General features: G+C 36.5%; 2 protein-coding genes across 4 annotated transcripts; both read left to right on the forward strand.

Annotated features, from left to right (window-relative positions):
* Positions 1-275: 275 nt before the first annotated feature.
* On the forward strand, positions 276-5,427 carry LOC139629564 (complement factor H-related protein 1-like). 2 transcript variants are annotated; one of them, XM_071492269.1, is made up of 7 exons: positions 276-413; positions 504-695; positions 1,037-1,216; positions 1,355-1,546; positions 2,437-2,493; positions 2,582-2,743; positions 3,903-5,427. In XM_071492269.1, the coding sequence occupies exons 1-7, from the start codon at positions 356-358 to the stop codon at positions 4,175-4,177; spliced, it is 1,116 nt and encodes a 371-aa protein (XP_071348370.1). In that variant the 5' UTR covers positions 276-355; the 3' UTR covers positions 4,178-5,427. The 2 variants fall into 2 exon arrangements, with proteins under 2 accessions (XP_071348370.1, XP_071348371.1); XM_071492270.1 differs by lacking the exon at positions 1,037-1,216.
* Positions 5,428-7,096: 1,669 nt separating this feature from the next.
* LOC139629563 (complement factor H-related protein 1-like) lies at positions 7,097-12,221 on the forward strand. 2 transcript variants are annotated; one of them, XM_071492266.1, is made up of 7 exons: positions 7,097-7,169; positions 7,260-7,451; positions 7,831-8,010; positions 8,149-8,340; positions 9,231-9,287; positions 9,376-9,537; positions 10,697-12,221. In XM_071492266.1, the coding sequence occupies exons 1-7, from the start codon at positions 7,112-7,114 to the stop codon at positions 10,969-10,971; spliced, it is 1,116 nt and encodes a 371-aa protein (XP_071348367.1). In that variant the 5' UTR covers positions 7,097-7,111; the 3' UTR covers positions 10,972-12,221. The 2 variants fall into 2 exon arrangements, with proteins under 2 accessions (XP_071348367.1, XP_071348368.1); XM_071492267.1 differs by lacking the exon at positions 7,831-8,010.
* Positions 12,222-13,767: the final 1,546 nt, after the last annotated feature.

The following is a 13,767-nucleotide window of genomic DNA, read 5'->3' on the forward strand; positions in this document are numbered from 1 at the left end:
GATTTTTGTAAATTTATTTGGGTCTTATTCACATAAGGGTGTTGCATCCATGTAGATCTGGGTGTTTCGAAGGACAGTGTCACTCTGAGAAGCAACCTATGGTCAGAAATATTTTGTTTTCAATGCTGTGTGCACCCTCAAGTGATGATGACCTTGCTGGATAAATAATTAAACCAGGGAGTCATAAAACTGACCTGTGATCACAGAAAGTCCGGGAAATCGTTTTGAAATTCAAACAATCATCAATCAATAGCTTTCTTTTTGAGAATTGGAAAGCAAATAATAACTAACTGCTGCTGATCTGGACTATGGTTTTAGCTCTGCTTTGTCGTGAGATGATATAAGTGCTGACAAAATGTACATCAGATATTTTGGATTTCTTCTCCTGATTTGGTTTCCTGGAGCACTTCACGGTGAGAACATTGAATACTTTCACATGTGACCATTTAAATTTGTAAAAACACAGTTACTGTAGAGTAACATTGCCTGGTGTTGTATTTTAGCACAAAGCGCAACACAGTCCTGTAGTGCTCCCAGTCTGGTCGGTGGTTTCTTTGTCCCAAAGCAAGTGACCTACTCTAATGGAACAACGCTGAGCTATACCTGCTACGATGGACGTAAACCAGCAATGAAGGGTTGGTGGGCAACAACCACATGTGAAAATGGCAAATGGTCTCATCAGCCTCAATGTATGGGTAAGTGTTCCCTAAATACATCTTCTGTTTCCTCTTTGTAGCCATGCTAGGTGCCTGGTTGTATAGTTGGCAACGTCAGCCTGTCGGTCCTTTGGTCCACAACTTTGCTCCAGACTGAAATATCTCGACAACTATTGGATGTATTGACACAAAAATGTGTTTAGATGTTCATGCCTTCCTCAGGATGAACTGTGATAACTTTGGTGGCCTTGACTTTGCATCTAGAGCCATCATCAGGTCAAAATTTGTTTTAGAGCAATAATTAGCTTTATTAACCTTCAGTGAAGATTTGTTTGAGATCATTTATCGAACCATATATGATGATATTTATGGAAACTCAGATATAAAGGCCTGCATCCCACCAACTATCCTCAATGGAAAATACACTGAAAACTCAAATGGTTGGTATGAGAACAGACACATGATAAGGATAAGCTGTGACCGAGGATTTGAACACAAAGACCAAGTTGCAACAGCCAGATGTATAAATGGAGAATGGTTATCTTTGCCCGTCTGTCAGAGTAAGTCTGTCCGATGTTTTATATTTGTTTGCTGTGGAGAGAAAAATCACAATAAGAGGAACAAAACCAGTGAAAATGTTTTGGGCTCATCTCTCATGAGCACTTTTAATGACTGTTTTTTTTTTTTCTTATTCACAGAAAGTACCACTGCATGCACCGAGCCCCCTAAAGTCCCCCATGCTGTAATAATTCATCAGGCATACCAGGAGGTTTTTGCTATAGACTCAGAAGTGGTGTATGAATGTGAAGATGGATACACTATAGAGGGAGCACACACCAACAAATCCATCTTTTGTATAGCTGGGACCTGGACTGAAGGTCCGACATGCAGTAAGTGGACAATGTGATGAGATATGCAGTGATGAAAATACTTTTCATGAACTGGTATTGAAGTGGACATAATCAATGTTTATATATTAATAATGGATCACATGAAAACTTTAGGTTTTAACTACTAAAAAGGTAGATAACAAAAATAAAGGACCTTAAAAAATCTATATTAGACCTTATCAAGTGGTTATAAAGAAAAAAATCAAAATGAATGCTAATGTTGGAAGTAACTGCTGGATGTGTAAATAGGTAACACCCAGAGGAAAGGAAAATTCAGAAATAAGATCTCTTCATCTCTTCTCCTGGACAATTCAGCTCAATTTAAGATCAATATAAGATTTTAACCGTTTTTTTCGTGTTTCTTAATCTGAATTCCTAGGAACTTTAAGATACTCTTTTTTTTCTTCCACTGCTCTGATCTTTATTTGTCTGAAATAATCAGCTCTTAAGACAACAGTAAGAAAACCTGATTGGCTTACAAAAGAGCTTGCACAACACCTGAAATTGAAATCTCCTGCTTTTCTTGTCTTATTCCTGTTATTCTCACACTGGGCAGGATTGATTTCTCAGATCATGATCTCTTATTTCTCCTAAAGGAGGTCTAGGAGAAACCGGTCAGAATTCAGTAATCTCCAAAAAAGAGCTTTTTTATTTCTGTTACACAAAGAAAAGACAGAAAAAAATTTCCTCTGGAACATTAATTATTGCAGGTTCAAGTAATTGACAACAGAGATAATCCATCACAGAAAAAAATCATACAATCATACTATTATATTTGGAAGCATGATGGGAAAAATGTTTAGATATTCTGGAACAAATGCACAAAAACAACATGGCAGTATAATAACTGACTCATAACTAATAACTGGTGTGTTGACTCTATCTTATAGGACCTTCTGCCACCTCTGGATCAAATGAGAGGGAGAATCAAACTCAAACCACATCAAGTAAATAAGTCGATTCATTTCTCCTTTTACATTACATGTACTGGATAATATCTCTGCCAACCAGAAACACTTTGTTTTTCTATTTCAGTCACCAACTGTGGAGAACACCCCACCATCGTAAATGGTGATGTTGTGGAAATTAATGACATGTTTTTGAGATTCAGCTGTAATAGCTTTTACAGACGAGTGGGTCCAGAGAAAGTCAAGTGTTACGCAGATCGCACATGGTCAGAAGTACCTACCTGCAAAGGTATAAACAAGTCAAGCCCACGAGCTTTTATTTCAATGATCTGTCCAGGAGGGTCCATATATCATTTGGTCATTTGGTTTTCCTTTCAGAAACAGGTATAATAAAGCAAAAAAGATTGTAAAGACATTCAATACAACATTCAATACAAGGGAATTTTCTTTTTCATGGTTATAACAAAGGAACAGGAACACACACAGTTAAAGGGGAAACTACCAGATGTTATAATGATTTTAAGGCAAATTACAGCTTCAATTTCAATTCAATTGAATTCAATCTTTATTAAAGACACAGATGAGGGGTCTTGAAAACAATGCAGTATTGTTTGTTGGCTTTATCCATGATGATAGTTTATGAACAATTACAGTTATCTGAGAACCTGAACCCCCTGCTTGTGTTTGTTTTTGTATGTATAATACAAATCTCAGCAGCAACAAAATCAAATCTGTCGGATAATGCATCCCCACATGAATCAAATGTGGTAATGAGCACATAGGTTTGGCCATTTCTGCTTCACAATGTGAATTTCAAACATTCCTGGTCTGAGGAGGGAAGGGATGTGATGAAAAACACCTGCATCCACATTGTAACTTTATTTCTAAAGATGCGTGATTTAGGTTTAATATAAAATTGGGACATTTTGTCTCAACAATTTGAATTTAAGTCATGTCATTGCGACCTTGTGGCTAAAACATTATTTGACAGCAATAATCAGCAGTGTATCCACCCCTTACACTCAGAAAGGACACATCCAATAAAACTGATGGAGAAATCGGCGCTTTCAGCACATTTCATTTGATCAACTTTGACTTGACTGACTTAATCTGATATACATTGCATGACTGTTCATTGCAGAAAAATTAACTTTAACTGTCTGAAATGCTGTGTCTAAAAATGTCTAGTATCTAAAAACAGAAAGGATTTCCCCTCAGACATGTTCAGATGAAGCACATCAAGAACGTCTCAGTCTAATAACTCTAAATGTTCATAACCAAAAAAGCTGTTTTTAAAATTTTGCTCTTCCCCTATATTTCAGTTTTAATTTTTGTATTTAAAAATTAACATCAAATAACAACTTGTTTTTTTCAATACACCAAAAGATACATGGACCCAGGAGGCTGGTTGAGGAAGAAGTTAACAAATTGTTGTTCCTTTTGTGCAGATGCCTACTGTTCTGTGAACACTGCTCAATATCCCGACTTAATACATGATGGAGTTATATATTTAAAATATGATGACAACGTGGAATTGAAATGTAGGAAATTACACTGGTACTGGGCGTCAGATCATTATTCTGTGGTTCGGTGCAGTAATGGAAGAGCCACGTTAAGCAAATGTAAGTATAACTTTAAGCTCATTACATCAATATGCCATAAACAGAAATACAGTAGGATAACAGGTCTTTCAACAGTGTTTTCTCTGCTCATTGTCAGCTAAGACACTGTGTGTGCCAACTATCTGCCTGATGGTTTTGTAGATCGTGTCTGTGAAACTGGTTGTAACTGTCTTTGATCATCAGATCAAGACAATGAAAGCCACAGGGTTTAAATATTAGTGTCATTATAGACAAATAAAAGATTTATTCCCAGGCTCAGCTCTGTTGTATGTTTAACCTGAGCCTTAACCTTGAAGAAATTGTTTGACATTTTGGGAAATACACTTATTAGCTTTCTTGCCAAAAGTTAGAGGAGATGACAACAGCACCTGGGTTTGTCCAAAGGTTTTTAAAAATCTGCCTCCCAGCATCTCTGAAGTTCATCAATGATCACTTATATATTTGTTTAATCCGTACAACAAACAAAGTGTAAAAACAACAGCTTGTACTTCAACTGGGATTTATGAGCTGGACTATATTTGGCTTGGACTCTCTGCTGGTTGGGACTCTCTGTTTCCCTTCTTACGGCTTCTTCTTCTAAATGCTATCTCTCATTTTGCATTTCTTCTTTTACATACTAACATTGTCATAAATGTTAATGGGATTTTAAATTAGGTTTTCTGTGAGGTTTAGAGGTGGTGGAAGCCAAGTTTGTTGTCTTTGGACAGAGCTGTTTCCTTGTTTCCAGTCTTTATGCTAGGCTAAGCTACGCTAAGCTTCATATTTACTGTTCAGACATGGAGAAAGTGCTATTGAGGCATCCACAGACTGATTCACTAAGCTTATGTACCATACACAATGTTTTAAATAGAGGCCATTATTCCTCTACACTTAATACAGTTGATAAAACAATATTCACTGCTGTGCTTGATTATTTTTAGGTTGTAGCCACCTTCAAAGACATACGGTGAGTGTTACTCCTGTATGAAGCAATACTTCAGTTTAATTTTTATATGCATTTATGATTATGTATTCATATTATACTTTGTTTTTACTATGTTTTACTATTAATGTTTATATAATTCTTCATTGTCTCTATTGTGACCAGAACAATTGCAATGGCTATATGACCAACTGAAAGATACTATTGTCTTTGGATTCGCTCTCCACTGACTGAAAACAGCTGCCAGCCTGGAAACTTGGTGATGATGATGTTACTCAATGTCTTGGGTTTTGTCAGAAACATTTTCAATTTCTCATTTTGATATATGAATCCCTACATAATGTTGGAGTAAACTGTTTGTCTGTATGCTCCACGCCAGGAAAACGACTGATGTTATAGCCTGAATAAAATCTCTGCACTAATCTTTAAGGAATTGTGTTTTTATGACTTAGAGTTTTTATATCATCAAGAAAAAAAACATCGTCCAAAAGCAATCCAATCATCCATCTATTATCCATACCCACTCATCCTGTTCAGGGTCACAAGTGGCAGGTGGCTTTCCCAGGTGGAGAACATCCTGAACACGCCACCAGTCTGTCACAGGAGAAATGACTCGCACACATTCATTAACTCATTAATCATTAATGCTGGCTTTATTGATCATGACACAAAGTTTGAGAATCACTGCTGTTTCAGATAATGAAACTGAACTCTGCAACAATGAATTCTGTCATTGCTGCAACACAAGGAAAATCCACCATCAACACCACCCCAGGATGCAACTGACACTTTATTACACTTGATTTTTTTGCCTTCTGCTTTACTGTTTTCCACTGTTTATCCCCTCATTAGTTCCTAAAAATCAGTTCATTCACCTTTAATCACACTTATTAATTAAGTTTCTTGCACACACGTAACTACATCAACTTCCAATAATTAATCATTGTGCTCATATTTATACTACATTGGTTCAAAAAGAAAACAATTCTCCTCTCTACGTCCATTTTGCATTGCACAGTTACAAACCCTCCTTTTCTGAGAACAAATGTGGGGAGTCATTGTGGTTCCATAAAAAATGTGTGCTATTGCACATGTAAAATGTGGGGACCACTGAACTGAAAAAATGTGAATTCAGCTGTGAATGAGACTTTACTTCATCTTGGCAAAATATTCATATTTTATTTCATAAAGATCCTCTCCCTGTTTCAAAATACTAACTACTAACTTGTGTCTAGTTTGATTTTCTCTCAATTAATTGGTTAAAAATTCTCCAAAAGTCACCTACTCCTTCCAGCTCATTAAAATAATCATAATCTCTGACTATTACTGAACCAGGTGCAGCTGTAGACTTCTCATAAAATGAGGAAGACTTGATTGACATATAAGATGTAAGATCATATTTGTTTTTCCAAGACAAGATACATATCCATAAGAGAGCAACTAATTTAGTGGCAGATATAAGCGCTGCACTCATGTTGTAACAGAGATTCTGTGAATATTTCAGCTTTAATATAAAAGTTAATAAACCTTCAGTGCCTTGACCAAAGAGACATCTTTGAACAGCTTCGCTCTTACAATGTGGTGAGTTGTCATTTTATAAATGATTGGATTTAAACATGCAGGCATCATGTTTGTTCCTTCTCACCCTGTCTGACACCATCTCAGTGTCAGGAGGATGTTCCTCCTCTGTCGAAACAGGTGTCAGTGTTTGCATTGTTAAAGTCAAGCTTAATTTGCGACACTGCACTGTAATTTTTTGATTTTTGTAACTTTATTTGGGTCTTATTCACATAAGGGTGTTGCATCCATGTAGATCTGGGTGTTTCGAAGGACAGTGTCACTCTAAGAAGCAACCTATGGTCAGAAATATTTTGTTTTCAATGCTGTGTGCACCCTCAAGTGATGATGACCTTGCTGGATAAATAATTAAACCAGGGAGTCATAAAACTGACCTGTGATCACAGAAAGTCCGGGAAATCGTTTTGAAATTCAAACAATCATCAATCAATAGCTTTCTTTTTGAGAATTGGAAAGCAAATAATAACTAACTGCTGCTGATCTGGACTATGGTTTTAGCTCTGCTTTGTCGTGAGATGATATAAGTGCTGACAAAATGTACATCAGATATTTTGGATTTCTTCTCCTGATTTGGTTTCCTGGAGCACTTGACGGTGAGAACATTGAATACTTTCACATGTGACCATTTAAATTTGTAAAAACACAGTTACTGTAGAGTAACATTGCCTGGTGTTGTATTTTAGCACAAAGCGCAACACAGTCCTGTAGTGCTCCCAGTCTGGTCGGTGGTTTCTTTGTCCCAAAGCAAGTGACCTACTCTAATGGAACAACGCTGAGCTATACCTGCTACGATGGACGTAAACCAGCAATGAAGGGTTGGTGGGCAACAACCACATGTGAAAATGGCAAATGGTCTCATCAGCCTCAATGTATGGGTAAGTGTTCCCTAAATACATCTTCTGTTTCCTCTTTGTAGCCATGCTAGCTGCCTGGTTGTATAGTTGGCAACGTCAGCCTGTCGGTCCTTTGGTCCACAACTTTGCTCCAGACTGAAATATCTCGACAACTATTGGATGTATTGACACAAAAATGTGTTTAGATGTTCATGCCTTCCTCAGGATGAACTGTGATAACTTTGGTGGCCTTGACTTTGCATCTAGAGCCATCATCAGGTCAAAATTTGTTTTAGAGCAATAATTAGCTTTATTAACCTTCAGTGAAGATTTGTTTGAGATCATTTATCGAACCATATATGATGATATTTATGGAAACTTTGGCAGTTTTTATGGTCTTGTTCTGTCTTTCATTTCTCAGATATAAAGGCCTGCATCCCACCAACTATCCTCAATGGAAAATACACTGAAAACTCAAATGGTTGGTATGAGAACAGACACATGATAAGGATAAGCTGTGACCGAGGATTTGAACACAAAGACCAAGTTGCAACAGCCAGATGTATAAATGGAGAATGGTCATCTTTGCCCGTCTGTCAGAGTAAGTCTGTCCGATGTTTTATATTTGTTTGCTGTGGAGAGAAAAATCACAATAAGAGGAACAAAACCAGTGAAAATGTTTTGGGCTCATCTCTCATGAGCACTTTTAATGACTGTTTTTTTTTTTTCTTATTCACAGAAAGTACCACTGCATGCACCGAGCCCCCTAAAGTCCCCCATGCTGTAATAATTCATCAGGCATACCAGGAGGTTTTTGCTATAGACTCAGAAGTGGTGTATGAATGTGAAGATGGATACACTATAGAGGGAGCACACACCAACAAATCCATCTTTTGTATAGCTGGGACCTGGACTGAAGGTCCGACATGCAGTAAGTGGACAATGTGATGAGATATGCAGTGATGAAAATACTTTTCATGAACTGGTATTGAAGTGGACATAATCAATGTTTATATATTAATAATGGATCACATGAAAACTTTAGGTTTTAACTACTAAAAAGGTAGATAACAAAAATAAAGGACCTTTAAAAATAAATATTAGACCTTATCAAGTGGTTATAAAGAAAAAAATCCAAATGAATGCTAATGTTGGAAGTAACTGCTGGATGTGTAAATAGGTAACACCCAGAGGAAAGGAAAATTCAGAAATAAGATCTCTTCATCTCTTCTCCTGGACAATTCAGCTCAATTTAAGATCAATATAAGATTTTAACCGTTTTTTTCGTGTTTCTTAATCTGAATTCCTAGGAACTTTAAGATACTCTTTTTTTTCTTCCACTGCTCTGATCTTTATTTGTCTGAAATAATCAGCTCTTAAGACAACAGTAAGAAAACCTGATTGGCTTACAAAAGAGCTTGCACAACACCTGAAATTGAAATCTCCTGCTTTTCTTGTCTTATTCCTGTTATTCTCACACTGGGCAGGATTGATTTCTCAGATCATGATCTCTTATTTCTCCTAAAGGAGGTCTAGGAGAAACCGGTCAGAATTCAGTAATCTCCAAAAAAGAGCTTTTTTATTTCTGTTACACAAAGAAAAGACAGAAAAAAATTTCCTCTGGAACATTAATTATTGCAGGTTCAAGTAATTGACAACAGAGATAATCCATCACAGAAAAAAATCATACAATCATACTATTATATTTGGAAGCATGATGGGAAAAATGTTTAGATATTCTGGAACAAATGCACAAAAACAACATGGCAGTATAATAACTGACTCATAACTAATAACTGGTGTGTTGACTCTATCTTATAGGACCTTCTGCCACCTCTGGATCAAATGAGAGAGAGATTCAAACTCAAACCACATCAAGTAAATAAGTCGATTCATTTCTCCTTTTACATTACATGTACTGGATAATATCTCTGCCAACCAGAAACACTTTGTTTTTCTATTTCAGTCACCAACTGTGGAGAACACCCCACCATCGTAAATGGTGATGTTGTGGAAATTAATGACATGTTTTTGAGATTCAGCTGTAATAGCTTTTACAGACGAGTGGGTCCAGAGAAAGTCAAGTGTTACGCAGATCGCACATGGTCAGAAGTACCTACCTGCAAAGGTATAAACAAGTCAAGCCCACTAACTTTTATTTCAGTGATCTGTCCAGGAGGGTCCATATATCATTTGGTCATTTGGTTTTCCTTTCAGAAACAGGTATAATAAAGCAAAAAAGATTGTAAAGACATTCAATACAACATTCAATACAAGGGAATTTTCTTTTTCATGGTTATAACAAAGGAACAGGAACACACACAGTTAAAGGGGAAACTACCAGATGTTATAATGATTTTAAGGCAAATTACAGCTTCAATTTCAATTCAATTGAATTCAATCTTTATTAAAGACACAGATGAGGGGTCTTGAAAACAATGCAGTATTGTTTGTTGGCTTTATCCATGATGATAGTTTATGAACAATTACAGTTATCTGAGAACCTGAACCCCCTGCTTGTGTTTGTTTTTGTATGTATAATACAAATCTCAGCAGCAACAAAATCAAATCTGTCGGATAATGCATCCCCACATGAATCAAATGTGGTAATGAGCACATAGGTTTGGCCATTTCTGCTTCACAATGTGAATTTCAAACATTCCTGGTCTGAGGAGGGAAGGGATGTGATGAAAAACACCTGCATCCACATTGTAACTTTATTTCTAAAGATGCGTGATTTAGGTTTAATATAAAATTGGGACATTTTGTCTCAACAATTTGAATTTAAGTCATGTCATTGCGACCTTGTGGCTAAAACATTATTTGACAGCAATAATCAGCAGTGCATCCACCCCTTACACTCAGAAAGGACACATCCAATAAAACTGATGGAGAAATCGGCGCTTTCAGCACATTTCATTTGATCAACTTTGACTTGACTGACTTAATCTGATATACATTGCATGACTGTTCATTGCAGAAAAATTAACTTTAACTGTCTGAAATGCTGTGTCTAAAAATGTCTAGTATCTAAAAACAGAAAGGATTTCCCCTCAGACATGTTCAGATGAAGCACATCAAGAATGTTTCAGTCTAATAACTCTAAATGTTCATAACCAAAAAAGCTGTTTTTAAAATTTTGCTCTTCCCCTATATTTCAGTTTTAATTTTTGTATTTAAAAATTAACATCAAATAACAACTTGTTTTTTTCAATACACCAAAAGATACATGGACCCAGGAGGCTGGTTGAGGAAGAAGTTAACAAATTGTTGTTCCTTTTGTGCAGATGCCTACTGTTCTGTGAACACTGCTCAATATCCCGACTTAATACCTGATGGAGTTATATATTTAAAATATGATGACAACGTGGAATTGAAATGTAGGAAATTACACTGGTACTGGGCGTCAGATCATTATTCTGTGGTTCGGTGCAGTAATGGAAGAGCCACGTTAAGCAAATGTAAGTATAACTTTAAGCTCATTACATCAATATGCCATAAACAGAAATACAGTAGGATAACAGGTCTTTCAACAGTGTTTTCTCTGCTCATTGTCAGCTAAGACACTGTGTGTGCCAACTATCTGCCTGATGGTTTTGTAGATCGTGTCTGTGAAACTGGTTGTAACTGTCTTTGATCATCAGATCAAGACAATGAAAGCCACAGGGTTTAAATATTAGTGTCATTATAGACAAATAAAAGATTTATTCCCAGGCTCAGCTCTGTTGTATGTTTAACCTGAGCCTTAACCTTGAAGAAATTGTTTGACATTTTGGGAAATACACTTATTAGCTTTCTTGCCAAAAGTTAGAGGAGATGACAACAGCACCTGGGTTTGTCCAAAGGTTTTTAAAAATCTGCCTCCCAGCATCTCTGAAGTTCATCAATGATCACTTATATATTTGTTTAATCCGTACAACAAACAAAGTGTAAAAACAACAGCTTGTACTTCAACTGGGATTTATGAGCTGGACTATATTTGGCTTGGACTCTCTGCTGGTTGGGACTCTCTGTTTCCCTTCTTACGGCTTCTTCTTCTAAATGCTATCTCTCATTTTGCATTTCTTCTTTTACATACTAACATTGTCATAAATGTTAATGGGATTTTAAATTAGGTTTTCTGTGAGGTTTAGAGGTGGTGGAAGCCAAGTTTGTTGTCTTTGGACAGAGCTGTTTCCTTGTTTCCAGTCTTTATGCTAGGCTAAGCTACGCTAAGCTTCATATTTACTGTTCAGACATGGAGAAAGTGCTATTGAGGCATCCACAGACTGATTCACTAAGCTTATGTACCATACACAATGTTTTAAATAGAGGCCATTATTCCTCTACACTTAATACAGTTGATAAAACAATATTCACTGCTGTGCTTGATTATTTTTAGGTTGTAGCCACCTTCAAAGACATACGGTGAGTGTTACTCCTGTATGAAGCAATACTTCAGTTTAATTTTTATATGCATTTATGATTATGTATTCATATTATACTTTGCTTTCGCTATGTTTTACTATTAATGTTTATATAATTCTTCATTGTCTCTATTGTGACCAGAACAATTGCAATGGCTATATGACCAACTGAAAGATACTATTGTCTTTGGATTCGCTCTCCACTGACTGAAAACAGCTGCCAGCCTGGAAACTTGGTGATGATGATGTTACTCAATGTCTTGGGTTTTGTCAGAAACATTTTCAATTTCTCATTTTGATATATGAATCCCTACATAATGTTGGAGTAAACTGTTTGTCTGTATGCTCCACGCCAGGAAAACGACTGATGTTATAGCCTGAATAAAATCTCTGCACTAATCTTTAAGGAATTGTGTTTTTATGACTTAGAGTTTTTATATCATCAAGAAAAAAAACATCGTCCAAAAGCAATCCAATCATCCATCTATTATCCATACCCACTCATCCTGTTCAGGGTCACAAGTGGCAGGTGGCTTTCCCAGGAGGAGAACATCCTGAACACGCCACCAGTCTGTCACAGGAGAAATGACTCGCACACATTCATTAACTCATTAATCATTAATGCTGGCTTTATTGATCATGACACAAAGTTTGAGAATCACTGCTGTTTCAGATAATGAAACTGAACTCTGCAACAATGAATTCTGTCATTGCTGCAACACAAGGAAAATCCACCATCAACACCACCCCAGGATGCAACTGACACTTTATTACACTTGATTTTTTTGCCTTCCGCTTTACTGTTTTCCACTGTTTATCCCCTCATTAGTTCCTAAAAATCAGTTCATTCACCTTTAATCACACTTATTAATTAAGTTTCTTGCACACACGTAACTACATCAACTTCCAATAATTAATCATTGTGCTCATATTTATACTACATTGGTTCAAAAAGAAAACAATTCTCCTCTCTACGTCCATTTTGCATTGCACAGTTACAAACCCTCCTTTTCTGAGAACAAATGTGGGGAGTCATTGTGGTTCCATAAAAAATGTGTGCTATTGCACATGTAAAATGTGGGGACCACTGAACTGAAAAAATGTGAATTCAGCTGTGAATGAGACTTTACTTCATCTTGGCAAAATATTCATATTTTATTTCATAAAGATCCTCTCCCTGTTTCAAAATACTAACTACTAACTTGTGTCTAGTTTGATTTTCTCTCAATTAATTGGTTAAAAATTCTCCAAAAGTCACCTACTCCTTCCAGCTCATTAAAATAATCATAATCTCTGACTATTACTGAACCAGGTGCAGCTGTAGACTTCTCATAAAATGAGGAAGACTTGATTGACATATAAGATGTAAGATCATATTTGTTTTGTCAAGACAAGTTACATATCCATAAGAGAGCAACTAATTTAGTGGCAGATATAAGCGCTGCACTCATGTTGTAACAGAGATTCTGTGAATATTTCAGCTTTAATATAAAAGTTAATAAACCTTCAGTGCCTTGACCAAAGAGACGTCTTTGAACAGCTTCGCTCTTACAATGTGGTGAGTTGTCATTTTATAAATGATTGGATTTAAACATGCAGGCATCATGTTTGTTACTTCTCACCCTGTCTGACACCATCTCAGTGTCAGGAGGATGTTCCTCCTCTGTCGAAACAGGTGTCAGTGTTTGCATTGTTAAAGTCAAGCTTAATTTGCGACACTGCACTGTAATTTTTGGATTTTTGTAAATTTATTTGGGTCTTATTCACATAAGGGTGTTGCATCCATGTAGATCTGGGTGTTTCGAAGGACAGTGTCACTCTAAGAAGCAACCTATGGTCAGAAATATTTTGTTTTCAATGCTGTGTGCACCCTCAAGTGATGATGACCTTGCTGGATAAATAATTAAACCAGGGAGTCATAAAACTGACCTGTGATCACAGAAAGTCCGGGA

The sequence above is a fragment of the Trachinotus anak genome, unplaced genomic scaffold (assembly GCF_046630095.1).
Source record: "Trachinotus anak isolate AG129_WGS33_773 ecotype Australia unplaced genomic scaffold, CSIRO_AGI_Tana_v1 ptg000012l, whole genome shotgun sequence".
Lineage (NCBI taxonomy): Eukaryota > Metazoa > Chordata > Actinopteri > Carangiformes > Carangidae > Trachinotus > Trachinotus anak.

Coding starts and splice junctions, on each gene's coding strand:
- LOC139629563 (XM_071492266.1), top strand. CDS start 7,112: ATGTACATCAGATATTTTGGATTTCTTCTCCTGATTTGGTTTCCTGGA. Junction 7,170..7,259: donor GTTTCCTGGAGCACTTGACG/GTGAGAACATTG, acceptor GTTGTATTTTAG/CACAAAGCGCAACACAGTCC. Junction 9,538..10,696: donor AGAAGTACCTACCTGCAAAG/GTATAAACAAGT, acceptor CCTTTTGTGCAG/ATGCCTACTGTTCTGTGAAC.
- LOC139629564 (XM_071492269.1), top strand. CDS start 356: ATGTACATCAGATATTTTGGATTTCTTCTCCTGATTTGGTTTCCTGGA. Junction 1,547..2,436: donor GACTGAAGGTCCGACATGCA/GTAAGTGGACAA, acceptor TCTATCTTATAG/GACCTTCTGCCACCTCTGGA. Junction 2,744..3,902: donor AGAAGTACCTACCTGCAAAG/GTATAAACAAGT, acceptor CCTTTTGTGCAG/ATGCCTACTGTTCTGTGAAC.